This window comes from Chelonia mydas, chromosome 3, assembly GCF_015237465.2.
Source record: "Chelonia mydas isolate rCheMyd1 chromosome 3, rCheMyd1.pri.v2, whole genome shotgun sequence".
Lineage (NCBI taxonomy): Eukaryota > Metazoa > Chordata > Testudines > Cheloniidae > Chelonia > Chelonia mydas.
The window spans coordinates 45,331,916-45,349,179 of record NC_057851.1 but is presented as its reverse complement, the minus strand read 5'-3'; the positions used below and the strand labels follow the sequence as shown (position 1 = coordinate 45,349,179).

The 17,264-nt window shown below is 39.6% G+C and overlaps 1 protein-coding gene across 6 annotated transcripts in view; it reads left to right on the top strand.

Annotated features, from left to right (window-relative positions):
- The window catches only part of LOC102937775 (collagen alpha-1(XXI) chain), a 193,904-nt gene that overhangs the window by 173,342 nt on the left and 3,298 nt on the right, over positions 1–17,264 (top strand). For all 6 annotated transcript variants that reach the window (XM_037894224.2, XM_043542389.1, XM_043542388.1 and 3 more), the window contains 6 exons: positions 5,890–5,925; positions 6,579–6,623; positions 8,246–8,278; positions 12,966–13,112; positions 13,201–13,255; positions 13,641–13,841. In XM_037894224.2, coding sequence (XP_037750152.1) covers positions 5,890–5,925; positions 6,579–6,623; positions 8,246–8,278; positions 12,966–13,112; positions 13,201–13,255; positions 13,641–13,841 — 517 coding nt within the window. The remainder of the gene's footprint in view (positions 1–5,889; positions 5,926–6,578; positions 6,624–8,245; positions 8,279–12,965; positions 13,113–13,200; positions 13,256–13,640; positions 13,842–17,264) is intronic.

Genomic DNA, 17,264 nt, shown 5'->3' with positions numbered 1-17,264 from the left:
GTCTGTGCCACTTTACAACTCTAACTATGTTTCTGTGGTCATTACCCCGAGTTTGGCTGTGACAAATTTCTCTGTAACTAAATCAAATTGCAAGGACAGGATAAGAACACAGTGGGAAATTCTGTAAAATCAGCAGCGAGTCGGATTAAGGAGTTCAATAAAAACACTCCCCTCGTTGAGAATAAAAATGCACACTTCGTAACTTACGTAGGCTGAGGACATTGTTCATATCAGGGGCTCTTTGCATTCCTCCAATTCCTACCCTTATAAGCTGCAAGTGTGCCACCTCCCCTTCCTGTCTATTTCAGGGACTCCCTGAACCTCCCCTCAGCCCTCCATCCTGCCAAGGGCCCTGTATTCCCCATTTATGCCTCCCCCACGCCATTATCCCCATTCTCTCTCCCATTGCAGGGTCTCTGTGTGCTCCCCTCTCCCCCATGGCAGAGTCTCTGTGTTCCCTGCTTTCCCCTCCCCATTCCCACTTCCCAACACTCTGAGTCCCTGCTTCCATCACCACCACTTCCCCCTACACCCCACTCCATTACATTGCATATCCCTTCTTTACTCCTTTCTGCCACATCCATTTCCCCCCTGCCCACTTGTCTCAGGGTCCCTGCTGCCACCACTACTGCCACTCACTTCCAGCCCTCTCTGGGTTCCTGGTTTGCCCCCCACCACTACCCCATCACTCCATCACCCTGCTCCTTCCCACCCACCCACAATTCTTGCTGCCTCTCTGTCCAGGTCTCCATTTACTCCCCACATTCTGCTCTCCTTCCTCCTCAGGACCCTGCCTCCAAGCTACAAATCCTCCCTGTAAGGTTCTCTTATTTCGGTTAGAGTCAGGCTACAGATAGGAAGTTAAGCTGCTGCCACTGATATCTGTAGGCAGGTGCAGGGGCTTGCAGAGAAATTCCTCTGTTTGTAGCACCTGTGTGTCTGGGGGCCCTGATTTTCCTTTGAATCCAGCTTTTCCAGTGTTCTCATTTGCACAAGAATCATTAAGGTTCTGCCCGTAGAAGCCAAGAACATTCCCTGAAATACTGGGAGTGGATGGGTCATTACACAAAGTAAAACTATTCTCTCCCCCTTCCCCCCTACTGTTCCTCAGACGTTCTTGTCAACTGCTGGAAATGGCCCATCTTGATTATCACTACAAAAGGTTTCTCCCCCCCCGCCCCCACTGGTAATAGCTCACCTTACCTGATCGCTCTCGTTACAGTGTGTATGGTAACACCCATTGTTTCATGTTCTCTGTGTATATAAAATCTCACCACTATTTTCTACTGCATCCGATGAAGTGAGCTGTAGCTCACGAAAGCTTATGCTCAAATAAATTTGTTAGTTTCTAAGGTGCCACAAGTACTCCTTTTCTTTTTGCAAAAAACAAGGGGAGACTGTAATGCCTAGTTACAAGCTATGTAGGAAAGACAGAGTAGGCTAAAGAGCTGGAGAAGTAGTGGTGTAGGTAAAGGATTCTATGGAAAATTCTGAGTGGAGGGGATCACAAAGTTGAACCTATATGGATACAAATTCCAAACTGTATGAATATAAATGCATTGTTGGTGTTTTAATACCAGCCTCCTGATCAAGAAAAAAATTGAGTGCACGGTGTTGAGAGAGATTAAAGAGGCAGAAAAATGTAACAAAATTCTAATAATATCGGACTTCAGATACTCTGTATGTGTACACTTCGAGCCGGGGGTGTGATTCCCAGCTGGAAGAGATGTCCTTATGCTAGTTCTGATTGAGCCAGCATACTAAAAATAGAGTGTGGCTGCAATGGCATGAGCAGTGGGAGGGGCTAACCACCCCAAATATATACCTGTCTGAGACCATAGGCATGAACTGTAGGGGGCTAGGTCCTCCCATCACTCACAGATAGACTCTATTATTAGTAGGCTAGCTCGATCAGAGCTAGCATGGGTATGTCTCTTTGATCTGGAAATTAAGCCTGCAGCTTGAAGTGTAGACATACCCACAGACTAGTCTAACAACATAACAGGACAGAGTTTAGAGAAAAACATTCTTGACAGTTAGTGATTGCTTCTTGGGACAGCAAGAAAGGACCTAGGGGTTACAGTGGATGAGAAGCTGGATATGAGTCAGCAGTGTGCCCTTGTTGCCAAGAAGACTAACAGCATTTTGGGCTGTATAAGTAGGGGTATTGCCAGAAGATCGAGGGATGTGATCGTTCCCCTCTATTTGACATTGGTGAGGCCTCATCTGGAGTACTGTGTCCAGTTTTGGGCCCCATACTACAAGAAGGATGTGGAAAAATTGGAGAGTCCAGGGGAGGGCAACAAAAATGATTAGGGGTCTGGAACACATGACTTATGAGGAGAGGCTGAGGGAAGTGGGATTGTTTAGTCTGCGGAAGAGAAGAATGAGGGGGGATTTGATAGGTGCTTTCAACTACCTGAAGGGAGGTTCCAAAGAGGATGGATCTAGACTGTTCTCAGTGGTAGCAGATGACAGAACAAGGAGTAATGGTCTCAAGTTGCAGTGGGGGAGGTTTAGGTTGGATGTTAGGAAAAACTTTTTCACTAGGAGGGTGGTGAAGCACTGGAATGGGTTACTTAGGGAGGTGGTAGAATCTCTTTCCTTAGAGGTTTTCAAGGTCAGGCTTGACAAAGCCCTGGCTGGGATGATTTAGTTGGTATTGGCCCTGCTTTGAGCAGGGGGTTGGACTAGATGACCTCCTGAGGTCCCTTCCAACCCTGATATTCTATGATTCTAGAGCACACAGGAAGAGAGATGACTTAATCTTACCTAACACAGGCAAAAAGAAAAGGAGTACTTGTGGCACCTTAGAGACTAACAAATTTATTTGAGCATAAGCTTTTGTGAGCTACAGCTCACTTCATCAGACACATTCCTTTGAGAGTGTGTGGCACAAGCTGTCAGCATAGTCTGTGTGGTATGTAGATTGTAATGGATTTTTTACCTTGAGTCCTTTTGGTATGATGTCCATCTGTTTGCATTTGGAAAGGAAGATGATATCTGTCTGTATCTGTGCGAGTTTTTTCATGAAGTTGATAGATTTACACTCCCTACGGCTAAATTCAGTGCCTTGCATAATGACAGGTTTCAAAGTAACAGCCGTGTTAGTCTGTATTTGCAAAAAGAAAAGGAGTACTTCTGGCACCTTAGGGACTTAACAAATTTATTTGAGCATAAGCTTTCATGAGCTACAGCTCAGGCACTAACTCAACATGTGACAGGAGCTGAGCCACTAAGTAACAGTGACCACGATATAATTAGGTTCGACATCAAAGGGGCAGCTAGGGTACCAAAAGTGATGAGTGACACTAAACTTTAGAAAGGGTGATTTCAATACAATGAGAAGTTTAGTCAAAATGGCCCTAAAGTTAAAAGTGAAGGAAGCAAAATCCTCAGAGATGGCATGGATGCTACTTAACAAATCAATAATAGCGTCTTAAAAGATAGGTATTTCTTTATAAAATGGCGCCAGGAAAATAAGGAGTAAACGAATATGGCTAAATGGCAAGGTCTGAGAGGCCAAATAGAAATCCTTCAAACTTTGGAAATCTGACCCAGCTGACACCAATAAACATAAATTACAGCAGGTAGTAAGTAAGAGGGAAATTAGAAGTCTACCAACACAGTTTCTGCAAAGGAAAATAATGTTACTCTAATCTCTTAAAATTCTCTGAACAGCTCAATAAGATAGTATCTAAAAGAGAACCAACTCTTAAAATTTCTTTAGATTTCCAAAAAGCCTTTGAGAAGATCTTCTGCAAGAAGCTGATAAAGAAGCTAAGTTGTCATGGTGTAAAAGCAAAATACTGTTATGGATCAAAAACTGCTAAGAGGCAGAAAATGGAGCGCTTTGCAGTGGACATACTCCTTTAATATTGTATCTGTGAGTGGAATAAATAAGAATACGTATTGCAATTTAACTATGCAAATAATTAGTGTGTGGTAAGCAGGGATGCAAATCTACCTTTGCAGTAGCCTGCTGCACAGTCCCCATCCATGTGAACCTTGCTACCGAGCACTAAACGTTCCCTAATTTTGATCTACTCTTGTTCCAAACAGGAGTACATCAAAGCACACTGTGGAACTCTTTTGTGCACGTCAGCATGGTCTACATGGACCACATGTCAGTGCACTCTAGAAATCACATCCCCGTTGGCATGCTGTGTCAACATTCCTTGAGTGTGCAGCAGGCTAATGTGAGATAGATATATGCCCCCAGGTTGCTAGCAACTAACTATTTGTATAGACAAGCCATGCGGTTATAACTTAGTATTGAGTAAAACAGTATCTTATCCATCTGAAAAGCAAATAACTCAGAGAAAGGTGTAGTTTGGGCATGTGACAGGAAAATAGATGAGCTTTGGTTTTATCATAGTTTATTTTTAAAATAAATACTAAACTAAAACTGAAACTAAACTAAATAACTTATGTATTGTTGGATCTGACAAAAGCGTACTTAGACCTTTTAGGGTTTTTGTTTAGCCAAGATCTCATTAATACTGTTAAACACTTAGCTAAACATTAAAATTATTTTTCTGGAAACAAATACTTGGATCCAGCTAGATACATAAAAAAGAATAAAATGAAATAGTCCCTGCCTTCTTTAAAAATTGCAGTTTGGCCCTTTCTTTCCACTCCCCCCACAGTTCCTCCCTTTGTATGTTGTCATCACTCACCATATTATGTCTATTCAGGACCTCAGTTCTTTGTTCAAATCTGCTAGCTCAGACCTCCACGCTTAGGCGAAGCCCCATTGAATTTCCGGATCAGGGCTTAGATTCTAAATGCCCTATGGCAGAGACTTGTCATTGTACGTCTGTAAAGCACTATGTATACCTATGGTGCTGCATAAATGATAATAATTAGCAGGTAATATTATACATAAGGTGTCAGATGTGCAATGTGGCTGTTGGATTACTTCAGGGGTTTTGCAGTTGAGTTAACACTGTGGGACTAATTCTTATTTGAGTTTACATCAAGGTAAACTGAATGCATCCGGTGAAGTGAGCTGTAGCTCACGAAAGCTTATGCTCAAATAAATTTGTTAGTCTCTAAGGTGCCACAAGTACTCCTTTTCTTTTTGCGAATACAGACTAACACGGCTCTACTCTGAAACTTAAAAGGGAGATTTTATGGTGCCAGGCACTGTATTAAAAAAATACATATTAGTATAAATACAAATAGTATACAGATATAGGGGGAGATTTTTTATGCCTTTGAAAATCTCCCCCATGTAGATTAGATAGAAACTCTATTTAAGTTGAACCAGGATAAATGCAAATGAATCAGGTTTTGTAGGTAAGTTATGGGATTCAAATTCATATATTAAAAATACTTTCTGATTAATTCTCTGTTGGTTACCATAGAATATCAAGGATACGTGTTATGCATTGTATTGGGTTAGCTGTCATTTTTACAGAAATTATTTGGGCTTTGCTCACCATGAATGAAAGAAGGTGAACATCTATTTACTATCAGAGTTGCACCTGCTTACATCTGCAATCAATCTGGTCTTCTGGTAAAAGCAAGGCCCAATTTAACTTCTATTAAATCAATGGTTGAACTCCCACTGACTTCAACAGGATTCCCAGAAATCTCCTAATTTTAATTTGACATGTCAATATTACTGTTCTTAATGATAGTTATCTGCACAGCAAATTCCCTACTTATTATGGTCCTGTTCCTGCAAAGCTGGTAAGCATGTGTTTAATGGCTTTATTGGATCAGGAATTATGAACATGCGGATAGAATATTTAGTTTTCAATCACCATCAATGTACTCCACTAGCTGCTTCTCTTGTAGTTACTGAAATAAATTAAAACACAAACTAATGTTTGTAAAATGGATTATAATGGAAATTTTATAATACCTTAAAATATTTTACAGGGGGAAAAAGGAAACCAAGGTGAAAGAGGTATCCAGGTATATTAACTTTGTTTTTCATTAAATATCATTTGGCATGCCATATGTTAAAAATTAATTCAATTTGAATTAAAATAAATGGGAGTCTTGCTTGACTAAGGACTGCAGGATATAGTCTTAACTCAGTAAATCACTGCACAATATGAACTCACCAACACAATGTTATGAAAGTTAGTTTGAGAGAAAGAATGGGATTTTCAAAAGTACTCTAAAATGGCTTAGCTGCTCCCACTAATTGTAGGGGGACAGAGTTAGGCTAATGATGAGTGCTTTTGAAAATCCACCATAGGTCTCTAAATCTGTAATGTCATAAAAATGAGGACTTTCCTCAATGCAGTGCTAAAGCGACTGAAATAGGCAGGAACAAGGGAGATCAGCATTTGTCTCTGTATGTTCAGATCATAGGCTTACTCCATTGTGTCTACAGTCGAAATGTATGTCCAAACTACACAGTTTGGAACTGAATCTTGAAACACCTCTCTGTCTGCCTCCCATCAACAAACTCGGTGATGGTTGGATCCAGGTTTTTGATTGAACCCGTTATAAAGATGGGCCTTTGGTTAGGGCTTATCTCTTTACATTATTTTGACCTACTTAATTTGTTCACCTAAAGAAATATGTAGTGTTCAAGAAAGTCTGTTTCTTTTCTGAAGGGACAAAAGGGAGAAGGAGGAAGACCAGGAACTCCAGGCCAACAGGTACCATTAAAAGAATACACAGTTTAAGAAAACTGCATTTATTTTGCTGCTTCAGAAGATAAATGCCATTTACAATGGTAGTTCTTTGAATCTAAAGAAATACATTTGATATATTTACAAGTAAATAGGATTGTATTGATTATTTAAAATGTCATTAAAATATAGTTTAAACTTTAAAATAGTTAACCCAATGAAATGAAAAATAAACCGTATGTTGAAAAATAGAATAGAAAGCAGAGAGAAAGAACAGGATTGTTTATATAACGAGGGCAAAAAGGCTGAGGGGAGAGTTCTGCAAAGGTAAAATCTAGTTGTATCATTGCAATAGTAGGAAGAAACTGATTCCATTTTTCAAAGTTTTTATTTAAATCAGTTTATTTTGCAATATTATTGATAAAACAATAACATAAACTCCACATAATGTAGTAATGGAAAAATGGATTCAAGCTTCTGAAAGTCAAGCCCAAGACTATACAAGCCCTCCAATCACTTTTGTATTTATCATGCAACATTTTCATCAAGTATTGCATTTAAAGATTCAATTACTTTCATACTGGAAATCAAGTCAGTGTGTTAGTATTTTCTGTACTCGTAAATTACAGATGTTTCCTGTTTCAGCTGCAAATCAGCTAACTTCTCCTTTCTTTAACCTTGTTCCAGTATATTTTGATTGTGTCATATTTGGCTATATTAACATACCATAAGAAATAACTGTTAGTTGTAAGTGTAAGAACTTGCTAACTACATGCTTTGTCATGTCTAAATTGCAAAGAACTTACTAGCAGTACAAAGTTAAAGCTAGATTGTGAAGAAAATAGCAGTGAAGATTGTTCTCACAATCAGTGCATTGGTACTATCACAACATGCCTGGTTGGAAAAACAAGGAACCACATTCAGTGAAGCTGGGGTAAGGAATTATATACCCCAGACTGACCTTCAAAACCTCAGGAGGATTTAACCAAAAGGAGGCCAAGCGGTGCTACCTCCTCTCTCCTTTCTCAGGGATTCTACCTGACAGATGAGATGCAACTTCATTTTGTAGCAACGCTCCATAGGAGTCCCACCAGTGCAGACAGCTGAGGCGATGTGCCCTCTTGCCATGCTGCTTCACACCCAGCGACATTGGTGTGTGCCTTTTGGCAGACAGTAGGTTGTTAGTCATTTTCTACCACTGCAACATCCTGCTCCAAGACTGACATTATAACTCAAGGGCCTGGATTTCTGGCAGCCAAAGCCAATTTAAACACAGATTGAATCTGGATGTCAGTGTGTAAAGTCTCTGGGCCATTTGGTTACACAATAAACCTGTTATTTCTTTAGCTTTTTATTGAGGCAGTACTTATCAATCAGTGTTTCTTGTAAGAAAACTAATGCAAGTGCATAACATACAATGTGTATGATAATTTACCTAATGATCTGCTAGTACATTGTTCATATATATTAATTTTTAAGAAGTTAATTAATGTTTGTTTGCTGTACCTCATTTGCCTCGTATGTAAGTATAAGAATTCAGATGTATTTTGAAATAAATCGTAGTTAATTTCCAGATTTAGTAAAAGAATGATGCATCATAATGGTGGCTCAGTTTGATTTATACTTTTTTCCACATTTGATTTCTAAAGGGAGCAAATGGATTGAATGGAGTAAATGGAGAGGTACGTGTTTTCAAATCACAAGCACCATTTTTTAATTCTCTTTGCCAATTGTGTGAATAGTGACTATGTAAAATGTGTGCTAAAGGGCTTGCTTTTGTCCTCATTGGCACAAAAATGAAAGGGGATGATTGGATGCAAAGTCAGGTGGGAGGAGGCATGAAAAAAGAAAGATTTAACAACAGAGTAGAAAAGCAACGTTTTGGGAAATCAGTGACTGAAAAGACAAAGAAATATTGTTTAAAAAGAGAGAAAGGAATATAGATTTTCTACAGAACTCCAAGTAAAACAGAATCTGAAGACAAAAGAAGGGGCTACTTAGAGAAAAACAAACAAGTAAGCAAGGGATTTTAAAAAAAGAAAAGAGTAATTTGTTTTTCTGGAGACTCAATCCCCAACTCTTCATTTTTAAAAAATGTTATAATTCAATAAAATGGTCCAAGAGATACCCTTATTTGGTGACAGCCTGTTTTATGAGACTGACCCAAACTATCCCCAAATCCAGTGGGCCTGATTTTGAACTCACTTCCGTTGGTTTTACGCTAGTATGACTCACTCGGGTCAATGTGGAGCTCAAAGATATTCTCTTGAGGGGATGGGGTCCTCTGAGGGATCCTGGATTTTGGAACTCGATCCCTTCCTTGATCTGCCAAAGCTCAGATTTTTTAGCTTTCTGGGTACGCTGCAAGACCCATCTTTTTTTCTTCTTCTCTTGGGCTGCAGAGGAGAAAATGGGTTGAAATGGATATATTTATGGGCAGTCCTTTTTTAACTTCATGTTGTGCTTTTTAATTCATGGGACATCTGCCCAGAGCACTGGATGGGTGCCTATAGTTCTGTTTATAAAAACTAAAAAAAAAATCTTATTAATCAGCTTCATTGTAGTTGTTCCTGGTTCCGACTCTAGGGTAAATGAAATCAGTGTACCTGGGTCCATTCAGTAGAACTCTGTTTCATCTTTATTAGGAAATTCCTTTACACAATCAGTTTTTGGCAATCCCTTGTTGGGTTTCGCTTAAAGAAGGTTTGTTGTATTTCACTAGCTGAACTTGTTCTTTAGGGCCCCACTTGAGCTGAGTACTTCAGCAAGTGTGCAACTGTGAGCAACTGAATAATACTATAGGCTTCAATGGAACTATAACGAGCCTTAAGATTACACTTGTGCATAAGTATCTTGCTTAATCATGGCCTAGCTCAGTAAAAGATTGTCATAGAACCATCCATCTGATAGTTTCCTCATCTGATCCTCCTGCGTTTTCTAAATCACCATAATACTGGGGTATACTTTCATGGGATATGGACATTATTTACATTTTTCTAATACTCTTGGTAATACATTTGTACAAATAAATATGATTTCATTTTGTGTACTTATAAGAGCTGTACAATTTACAATATAAGCTTATTTTAGGTTTTGGGGTTTTTACAAAATATTTTTATTTTAGTACTTGTTGTAAAGGAATTGTTTTAATATAAAATCTCTCCAACCAGTCTGTTTCAGCATTTGTTAAGCACCTCTCTTTTTCTTGATTGTCTCTGCCAATAGCAAGGGTCAACAAACAAGGCCACACACTGGATGTGGCTGGCCATTACAAGACCAAGATTTGCTGCAGAAAACATTCTTTTAGCAGTTTCATCTTATTTTTTGGCAGGTTCGACAGGCAGTTGTGCTGATGATTCCAGTATTTTGTCTTGGTTTCTTACGTTGGCTTGCTTCGTTCTACAGTAGATGCCATTTTCTCTAGGTTGCATTGTTTTTTAACATTTCACAGCCCTTTTAAAAACTTATTTCAAAATAAATCAACTTACAAGTAATTTATAAGTCTCTAAATATGCTCTATAGCTATAATATAATTAAAATAATAATAAATTATTCCCAAGTACCATAAATATTTTCTTGTGTCATATTTCCAGAAATGGGTTTCTAGATTTAGTCTCTTATATACATTTTAGATACCTAAAAAAGTGGTCTGATTTTCAGTTATCAGCGTACACAGCTCCTGTTGTAGTCAAAAGCAGTTGTAAGTGCTCCACACCTTAGCAATCTCTAAACCAGGGATTGGCAACCTTTGGCATGTGGCCCATCAGGGAAATCTGCTAGTGGGCCGGGATGGTCCGCAAGTTCGGCGGATCGCAGCTCCCACTGGCCGCGGTTTGCTATTCCAGGCCAATGGGGGCTGTGGGAAGTGGCAGCCAGCACATCCCTCAGCCCACACTGCTTCCCGCCGCCCTTATTGGCCTGAACGGGAAACCGTGGCCAGTGGGAGCTGCGATCGGTCAAACCTGTGGACGCTGTAGGTAAACAAACCGTCCTGGCCCACCAGCAGATTTCCCTGACGGGCTGCATGCCAAAGGTTGCCGATCCCTGCTCTAAACCTTAACAATCCCGTGAAGATATGTTAAAGTATCTGTTAAACAAAGATTTATAACTGCATCATACAAAGAGAATACAAATTTAAACAGTCTTAACTAAGAGCACTGTTTTCTATAAAACAAATTTTGAATTGAGAACAGTGGGTAGAATTCTGTGGAATGCTTGTCAAAGTCTGCTGTATAGCTGATCAGAATTTAGTCAACAATTCATTTGTTGATGCTGCATAAGAAAAATACCAACACTGTGTTTCTTTACTCTGTTAGCTGCATAGAACTAACAAGTAAAGAGTCATAATTTCGAAAATAAGTCAAAATTTAATTGCAAGTATACATGGAGTGATACTCTGCTGAGTAGGAAAGTGTCATTTTTATACAATTAGTTTTCTGGATAGAACTATCAAATAAATGTATGAGTGAGATGAAAAAGGCTTTGGCTTTCCATTTGCAGAAAAACCTGAGCTAAATGACTTTCTGTGGGTTCACTGAACTTTAGTGCTTACTAGCCTTAAAAATGTTAAGGGACAGATGGTGACTGGCTCATGTGTGGCTGTTCCCCCTCATCCTTCTTGCACTCCACTTACAGAGGTCAAGCATAATCACAATTCCCTTTAGAGCCCCTGGGATGCACCCCACCAAAGGCAGCAGGGTCATGAGCCTGTCCACCAACCTGCTCCACACCGGCCAGCAGAGTTGGCCAAGTACAGAGTAAGAAGCATGCTACACTGTCGTAAACGATGGTGCAATGGCCATGCTCTTCCAGCATATAGGGAAGCTCTGGGAGGTTTATCCTTCCCTATGGTGGTGAAGAACTGCACTGCTGCTACATGGGGCTGTGCCAAATAGGTTTGCGTGAGCTCTAAAATTCTGTTGTAGGATGATCTAATAATATACTTACTGTACAATGAAATAGAATATAAGACCTGTGGCTGCTTTATAAAAAAATGTTTGACTAAGGACCTCTTAAACTTTCTTCCTTTGCCCAAAGGAATATCATTTATTTAGCAATATATAGTCTGTTGCTTTGTTTCTGCACTTCCATATAGCACATTTGGAAAGGGTGAAATAGATTTATAAAGCTGCTGTTGAAAATATACACTAGTCATATAAAAACTGAAAGGAAAAACTCATAAGGGAACAAAGATTAGACTAATTTTAAATCTGGGAGTGTACCATATTCCACTGCAATAGAGGTTTGTTGGCTCCAAGTTTGGAAAGTAGTCCAAATTAACGAATGTGGTAGGTAGTCAGATGTAGAGGAATCACTACTTAAATTAAGTTTTCTTATTTCAAAATGTTTCCCAGTATTGGCTTAATCTTACTTAGCAGATTGTCTACTGTTGTTGCCAATTAATTTGAGAGTAACTGAGGTCTGGAAAAAAGAAGTAGCACAAATCAAACTCAACTTCCTCCCCGCCCTCCTGTCTTCCCCCCTGGTCCCCCCCTCCCCACCCCATCCTGGATGGTAGAGACGTAGAGTGAACTTATGTCTCCTTTGTAGTCAATGGAAGTTTTGCAATTTACTTAAGTGGAGCCAGAATTTCACCCTTAGGCTATATCTTCCCTTGTGGTTGCATGCAGAGTATGTAATGCAAGCTCCCCTAGCATGGGATAAATAGCAGTGTAAACATGAGGCATGGGTTAAGCGAGTAAAGGCACGCCAGAACTTTCAGGTAAATACACGGCTCTCCACATGCCCAAGCAGTGCCCAAACATATGCCCAAGCTGTTTTTAGTCGTGTATTGTCCCACTGCCTCCCCAGTGCTGGAGCCTTTCCCTGCGATGTGTAGCTACACACCGTAGTTTGGACGCAGCCTGCTTTTCACTGCAGTGTGTTGCTACACATACTCTATATGTCTCCATTAGTGTAGACAAGGCCTATAATCTTCCAAGAAGATTTTTAATGTCCTGTATTAATATAACTGTGGTATCCTCAAAAAGAGGACAGAGCCATTTAATATTTTTCTTTTCCTTTAACTGTTATATAAAATAGTTCTGCCTAGGATTAAAAGTTTGGTCTGTACAAAGAAAAGTAAAACTGTTCTCTGTAATGGTAATTTATTGAGTAAATTTTTCTAGTAAGCATACTTGAATTAAAATATTATTCACAAAAATCCAAAGAATTCAATGAATTTTTTTGTAGAGATGGACCTGTTAATCAACATCCTCTGTCAAGATGATCCCCACAGATAAATTAATTCAGATTGATTTTTATGAATGCATCGTAGTGAAGGTGCTGCCAGCTCCTCACAATGAAGATTAATTTTGAAAATTAATTTTGAAAAATCTAGGTTACGGTTTTTGTTGCCTTTGGTTTCAGAAAGGTGAGAAAGGAGATCCTGGCATTAGAGGCCTCAATGGACAGAAAGGAGAATCTGGTGTTAATGGTTTGGTTGGACCTTCTGGTCCAAGAGGACAACAGGGAGATAGAGGGCACCCAGGGCCACCTGGAGCAGATGGAAAACCTGTACGTACAGAACCTGACATTGTAGTTTTCATGCACTTTTAAAAAAACTTTCTGTGCATTTTTTATAACTCTTCTATATTCAATTCAGGGAAGGGAATTTTCAGAAGAATTTATTCGGCAGGTTTGCGCAGATGTACTGAGAAGTAAGTCCCAGAGATTGCAATGTATTCTTTATTTATTTAAAATGCTCTGGCTACTTTCATGATAATTATAAAGATGTCCTGTTCTCAGAAAAATCAAAATTACTAACACAATGGACTGTCTACAGGTTCTTATGATATAAGTTCACACTATAGTGATAATGTCTCCAAATCTTTCCAGTCTGTGGGCCTTAATACGTCACCACTGCCATCTCCTCCTCCTCCACAAAAAGCCAGATATTTTGCTTTTGGTGATTATATAACAAATGATTTATCTTAAATCCTTATTAATGTAGTTTGGCATTTGGTTATTTTTATCTTGCATAGTAATATTATCTCAGTGTCATTCTCAGAATAGTCTAAAGCATTTTCATTTGAATTCTCCTAGCCCAGTTGCCTGTTATCCTTCGGAGTGGAAGACTACAAAACTGCAACCATTGTCAGTCCCAAAGTGCTTCCCCAGGACGTCCTGGTCCACCAGGTCCAATAGGCCCAGAAGGTCCTAGAGGTTTTTCTGGTTTACCAGGAAATGATGGTGTTCCAGGTCTTCCAGGAGCTCCTGGGAGTCCTGGTGCCCGTGGGGCAAAAGGTAACTGCCTGGGTATCTCACAAAGCAAATAACATATAGCTTTTACTTTTTTTACATGTTCAGTTCTGAATGGTACTTGAGTGGGTAGCAGTAGAGGGTCGAGAGGAGTCCACACCATGTAGTTCGGTTTAGGATACAGAACTCATTTCCGAAAGTTGAGAGATGTTTGGTTTAATTTTTCTGGTTCCGACCATTTTAGAGAGAGGCTACAGAATTGAAATCTGGATCTGAGTCAGAAGGTTTTGGAGGGGTGGTTTCAGAACCAGCGTTTGGGTCCAAATGCTTTGCTGAAGTAAAAAATTGTGGCCTTCTACCAATTTAGCACTATATGGGATTTGACCTTGTGCCTAAAGTCCCCCACAGTTTGTCTCTTTAAGGGCTCAGTCATGCCTTATAGGCACAGTCTTACATTAGGGGGTAATATAGAGCAGCACTTCTGTGAGGGAGAGTGCCTCACAGAATTCCCTGGCATATAGTGGAGCTCATCTGCTGCACCATGCCTTAAGGGGGTGTGTGGAACTATGACCTAGCCTTGCATAGTCCTTGCACTCAGGTGAACTCACATGGGCCTTCCTAGATTTCACAGCTGCAACTGTGCCTGACCCTTGCACGGTGAGCACTTTGCAATCATTTAAAGATGTTTTTCTTTGGCTGACCTCAGGGATCGACCTGTCAGCAAGGAAAGTGCTCACCTGCACAATGGGCCATTGCTAGACCCAGTGGCAGATTAGCTACTGGGCCAATGGGGTCAGTGCCCAGGGGCCCTGACCAATTGGGAGACCCCGGAAAAATGGGCGATCTGATCCGCTCTCCTTCTGGGGAGCGGGAGTGGGGTTGGGGCACAGGGGCTTGTCCCGCTCTTCCCATCCAACTGGCGCTTCTGCTGGGGAGTAGGAGAAGCCCCCGCACCACGCTCCTACTCCCTGGCAGAAGCACTGGGGGGAGGGGGCGACAGGGGGAGACTGCAGGCGGACGGGGTGGGGAAGTGGCCCCCACTTGCTGTGGCCCAGGGCCCCCCAAAAGCATAATCTGCCTCTGGCTAGAGCTTGTCAAAAATTAGAAGTTCTGTCCTGTGGGAAATTCTGCTATGTTAACACATACTGCTTTGTCCTTACTCAGGATGAAAAGTCAAAATATTGAAATTTTTCACAGAATAAAACGTTCAGAAAAATTTTGATTTGCAAGTGTCAAAACATTTCATTTCAGCTCAGCTCAGCAGAGAATTGAGAACAAGGGGCATGAAGCACTGTGGAGGTCAGGCAGCCACAGATTAATAATGAACTGGCCCAAATGTTTTGATTCTATTCAGCAAATCAAACTGTGTTGAATTGGGAAGACCCAAAGTGAAAGTAAATATTTTGTTTCAATTTTCCTAACAGGGAAAAAAATCTGCAATATTAAAATTTCCTGTGGCAAATTTCAATATGACAAGAATCACGTTTACCACTGGAAATAACATTTTGACAGAAAATCCCCAACCAGATATAACCATTTCCTTCTAAATTACTGCCAGATATAAAAATGAAGCTGTTTTGGTTCTAGTGTATCTAAGAATATCTGTCATTCTAGTTTTCTTCCTCTATGAGAATAATGACTGCTCTTAAAGATTTTATATTCAATGAAACCAGCTTTAATTGATCACTTCAAGGAACAATACAAATTGGTTCCTCGTTCGAGATTTTCTAATATAGATGGATCAGAAGTGTACTCCAGTGGGCTACATTCCAAACTGATTTATACCTTGTGTCACGTTACTGCAGTCAAGGTGGTAGCACTAGGGCTATGTCAGGTCCGAGAAAGACCTCTTTGTTCTACTATTTTGGGGTTACTTTTGAATGGTCTCAAGAAAATAGTTGCCTAATTCAACTATGTTCTTGGAAAGGTTGAACTGTCCTTTACGTCTTGTCTGGTGGTTATGCTCTGTACTTTTAATTGGGACACTTGGGTTTGATTCATGCTCTTCTTACCATTTCTCACTTCAGTAATCAAACCAGTTTCAGTAAATTCTGCAATAAAAATCACTATTCAGTAATCGTGTCAGCTAGGCTTGTGATCTTGTCAAATCTCTGATATTAACTAAATTAGGCCTAACCTTTATGAATCCTCCATAGGAAAAAGAAAAGGAATCTGAACCACTATCAATGGGCTTTTTTTGTTTTATTCTTTCTGGGTCCTTTTTCCTGGGAATTTTTGGTCTTTTCTCCCTTATTAAAAGGCTTGCAGTCTCTTTTAGCCTCTTAAAAATGCAGAGTCATTCTCCATCTTTGCTCCTTACTTCGTTTCCACAGACAATTTCTTAGGGGAACTTTTTAAAATCTCTGTAGTAGATTGAAATTTTCCTTCACTATTCTACTTATTTGGAGTGGCTGGGCTTAGGGATTCTTTAACTCGGAAAGTCTGGGCAAAATGCCATTATCAGCAGAATGCATGAAAGCCAAGATACAATGTTTCATTATGTGGAAAAAATGAATGATCTTGGAAAAGGAGGAACCCCTAGAAAAGATATTTTTAATCTTGTAAAGAACATTTTATGAACCTCTGAGCTCAAATTTTGGACAGCAAAAGATTCCAAGGAAGCTACAGTTTGTACTGTATTCTTACAATATGTACTGAAGTGATTTAGTTACCTTGTATCCCTTAGACTTCACCTTGATACTCTGGAATACGCTGTTGCACACAGTTAGTCGAAGATTACACAAGAACATGATTATCATTTGAGACTATTAAGGTGTTTCACTTCTTATAAAAAGTGCCATACTAACATTTGAGGATATAAGGAGGCAGTGTGACTTTCCCAATAAAATCAACTTCTATGTCTAATTGTTTTTTCTCTTTGGTGTATTGTTTTTCTTAGTGTCTAATTATCTTTTTTTGCATTTGAAATAATAATTTTTTGACTAAATACATTCAATATATGTGCATTTCACTTAGACTTGTATCCCTTTTTACAGCAGGGCTGAATTTGGTGTGTGTTTTCTAAACTTCTTCACTTTCTAGTATTTTCTTTAGATTTCATTACTTGCTACTTGTTTTGAGCCTATTACCCTCTTGAATAATTTTGTGGCATACTCTTTTGAATTTTTTATATTTTCTCACAATTTAATTTCTAATGAACATTAGCCTAATTTTCCTAAACTTTTACTTCAGTTACAGCTCAATAGCTTTTACTACCCTTGTTACCCTGTTCTGTAGCTTTTCTAGTTTCAGTACCCTTTCTGTAATATCAGCCACAATCCAGCAAAGCATGTAAGCCTGTGACTAGCCCCATTGATTTCAGTGGGTCTACTTACATGATTAAAGTTAAGTACATAGTCAATTTGGATCAGAGCCAAGGTGCATGGTAATGTCCAAAATATGTCAGCTTGGGTCTCAGCAACTATTATGTTTCTACAGCATCAAAAGAATCTCTGAGAAGGGTATGTA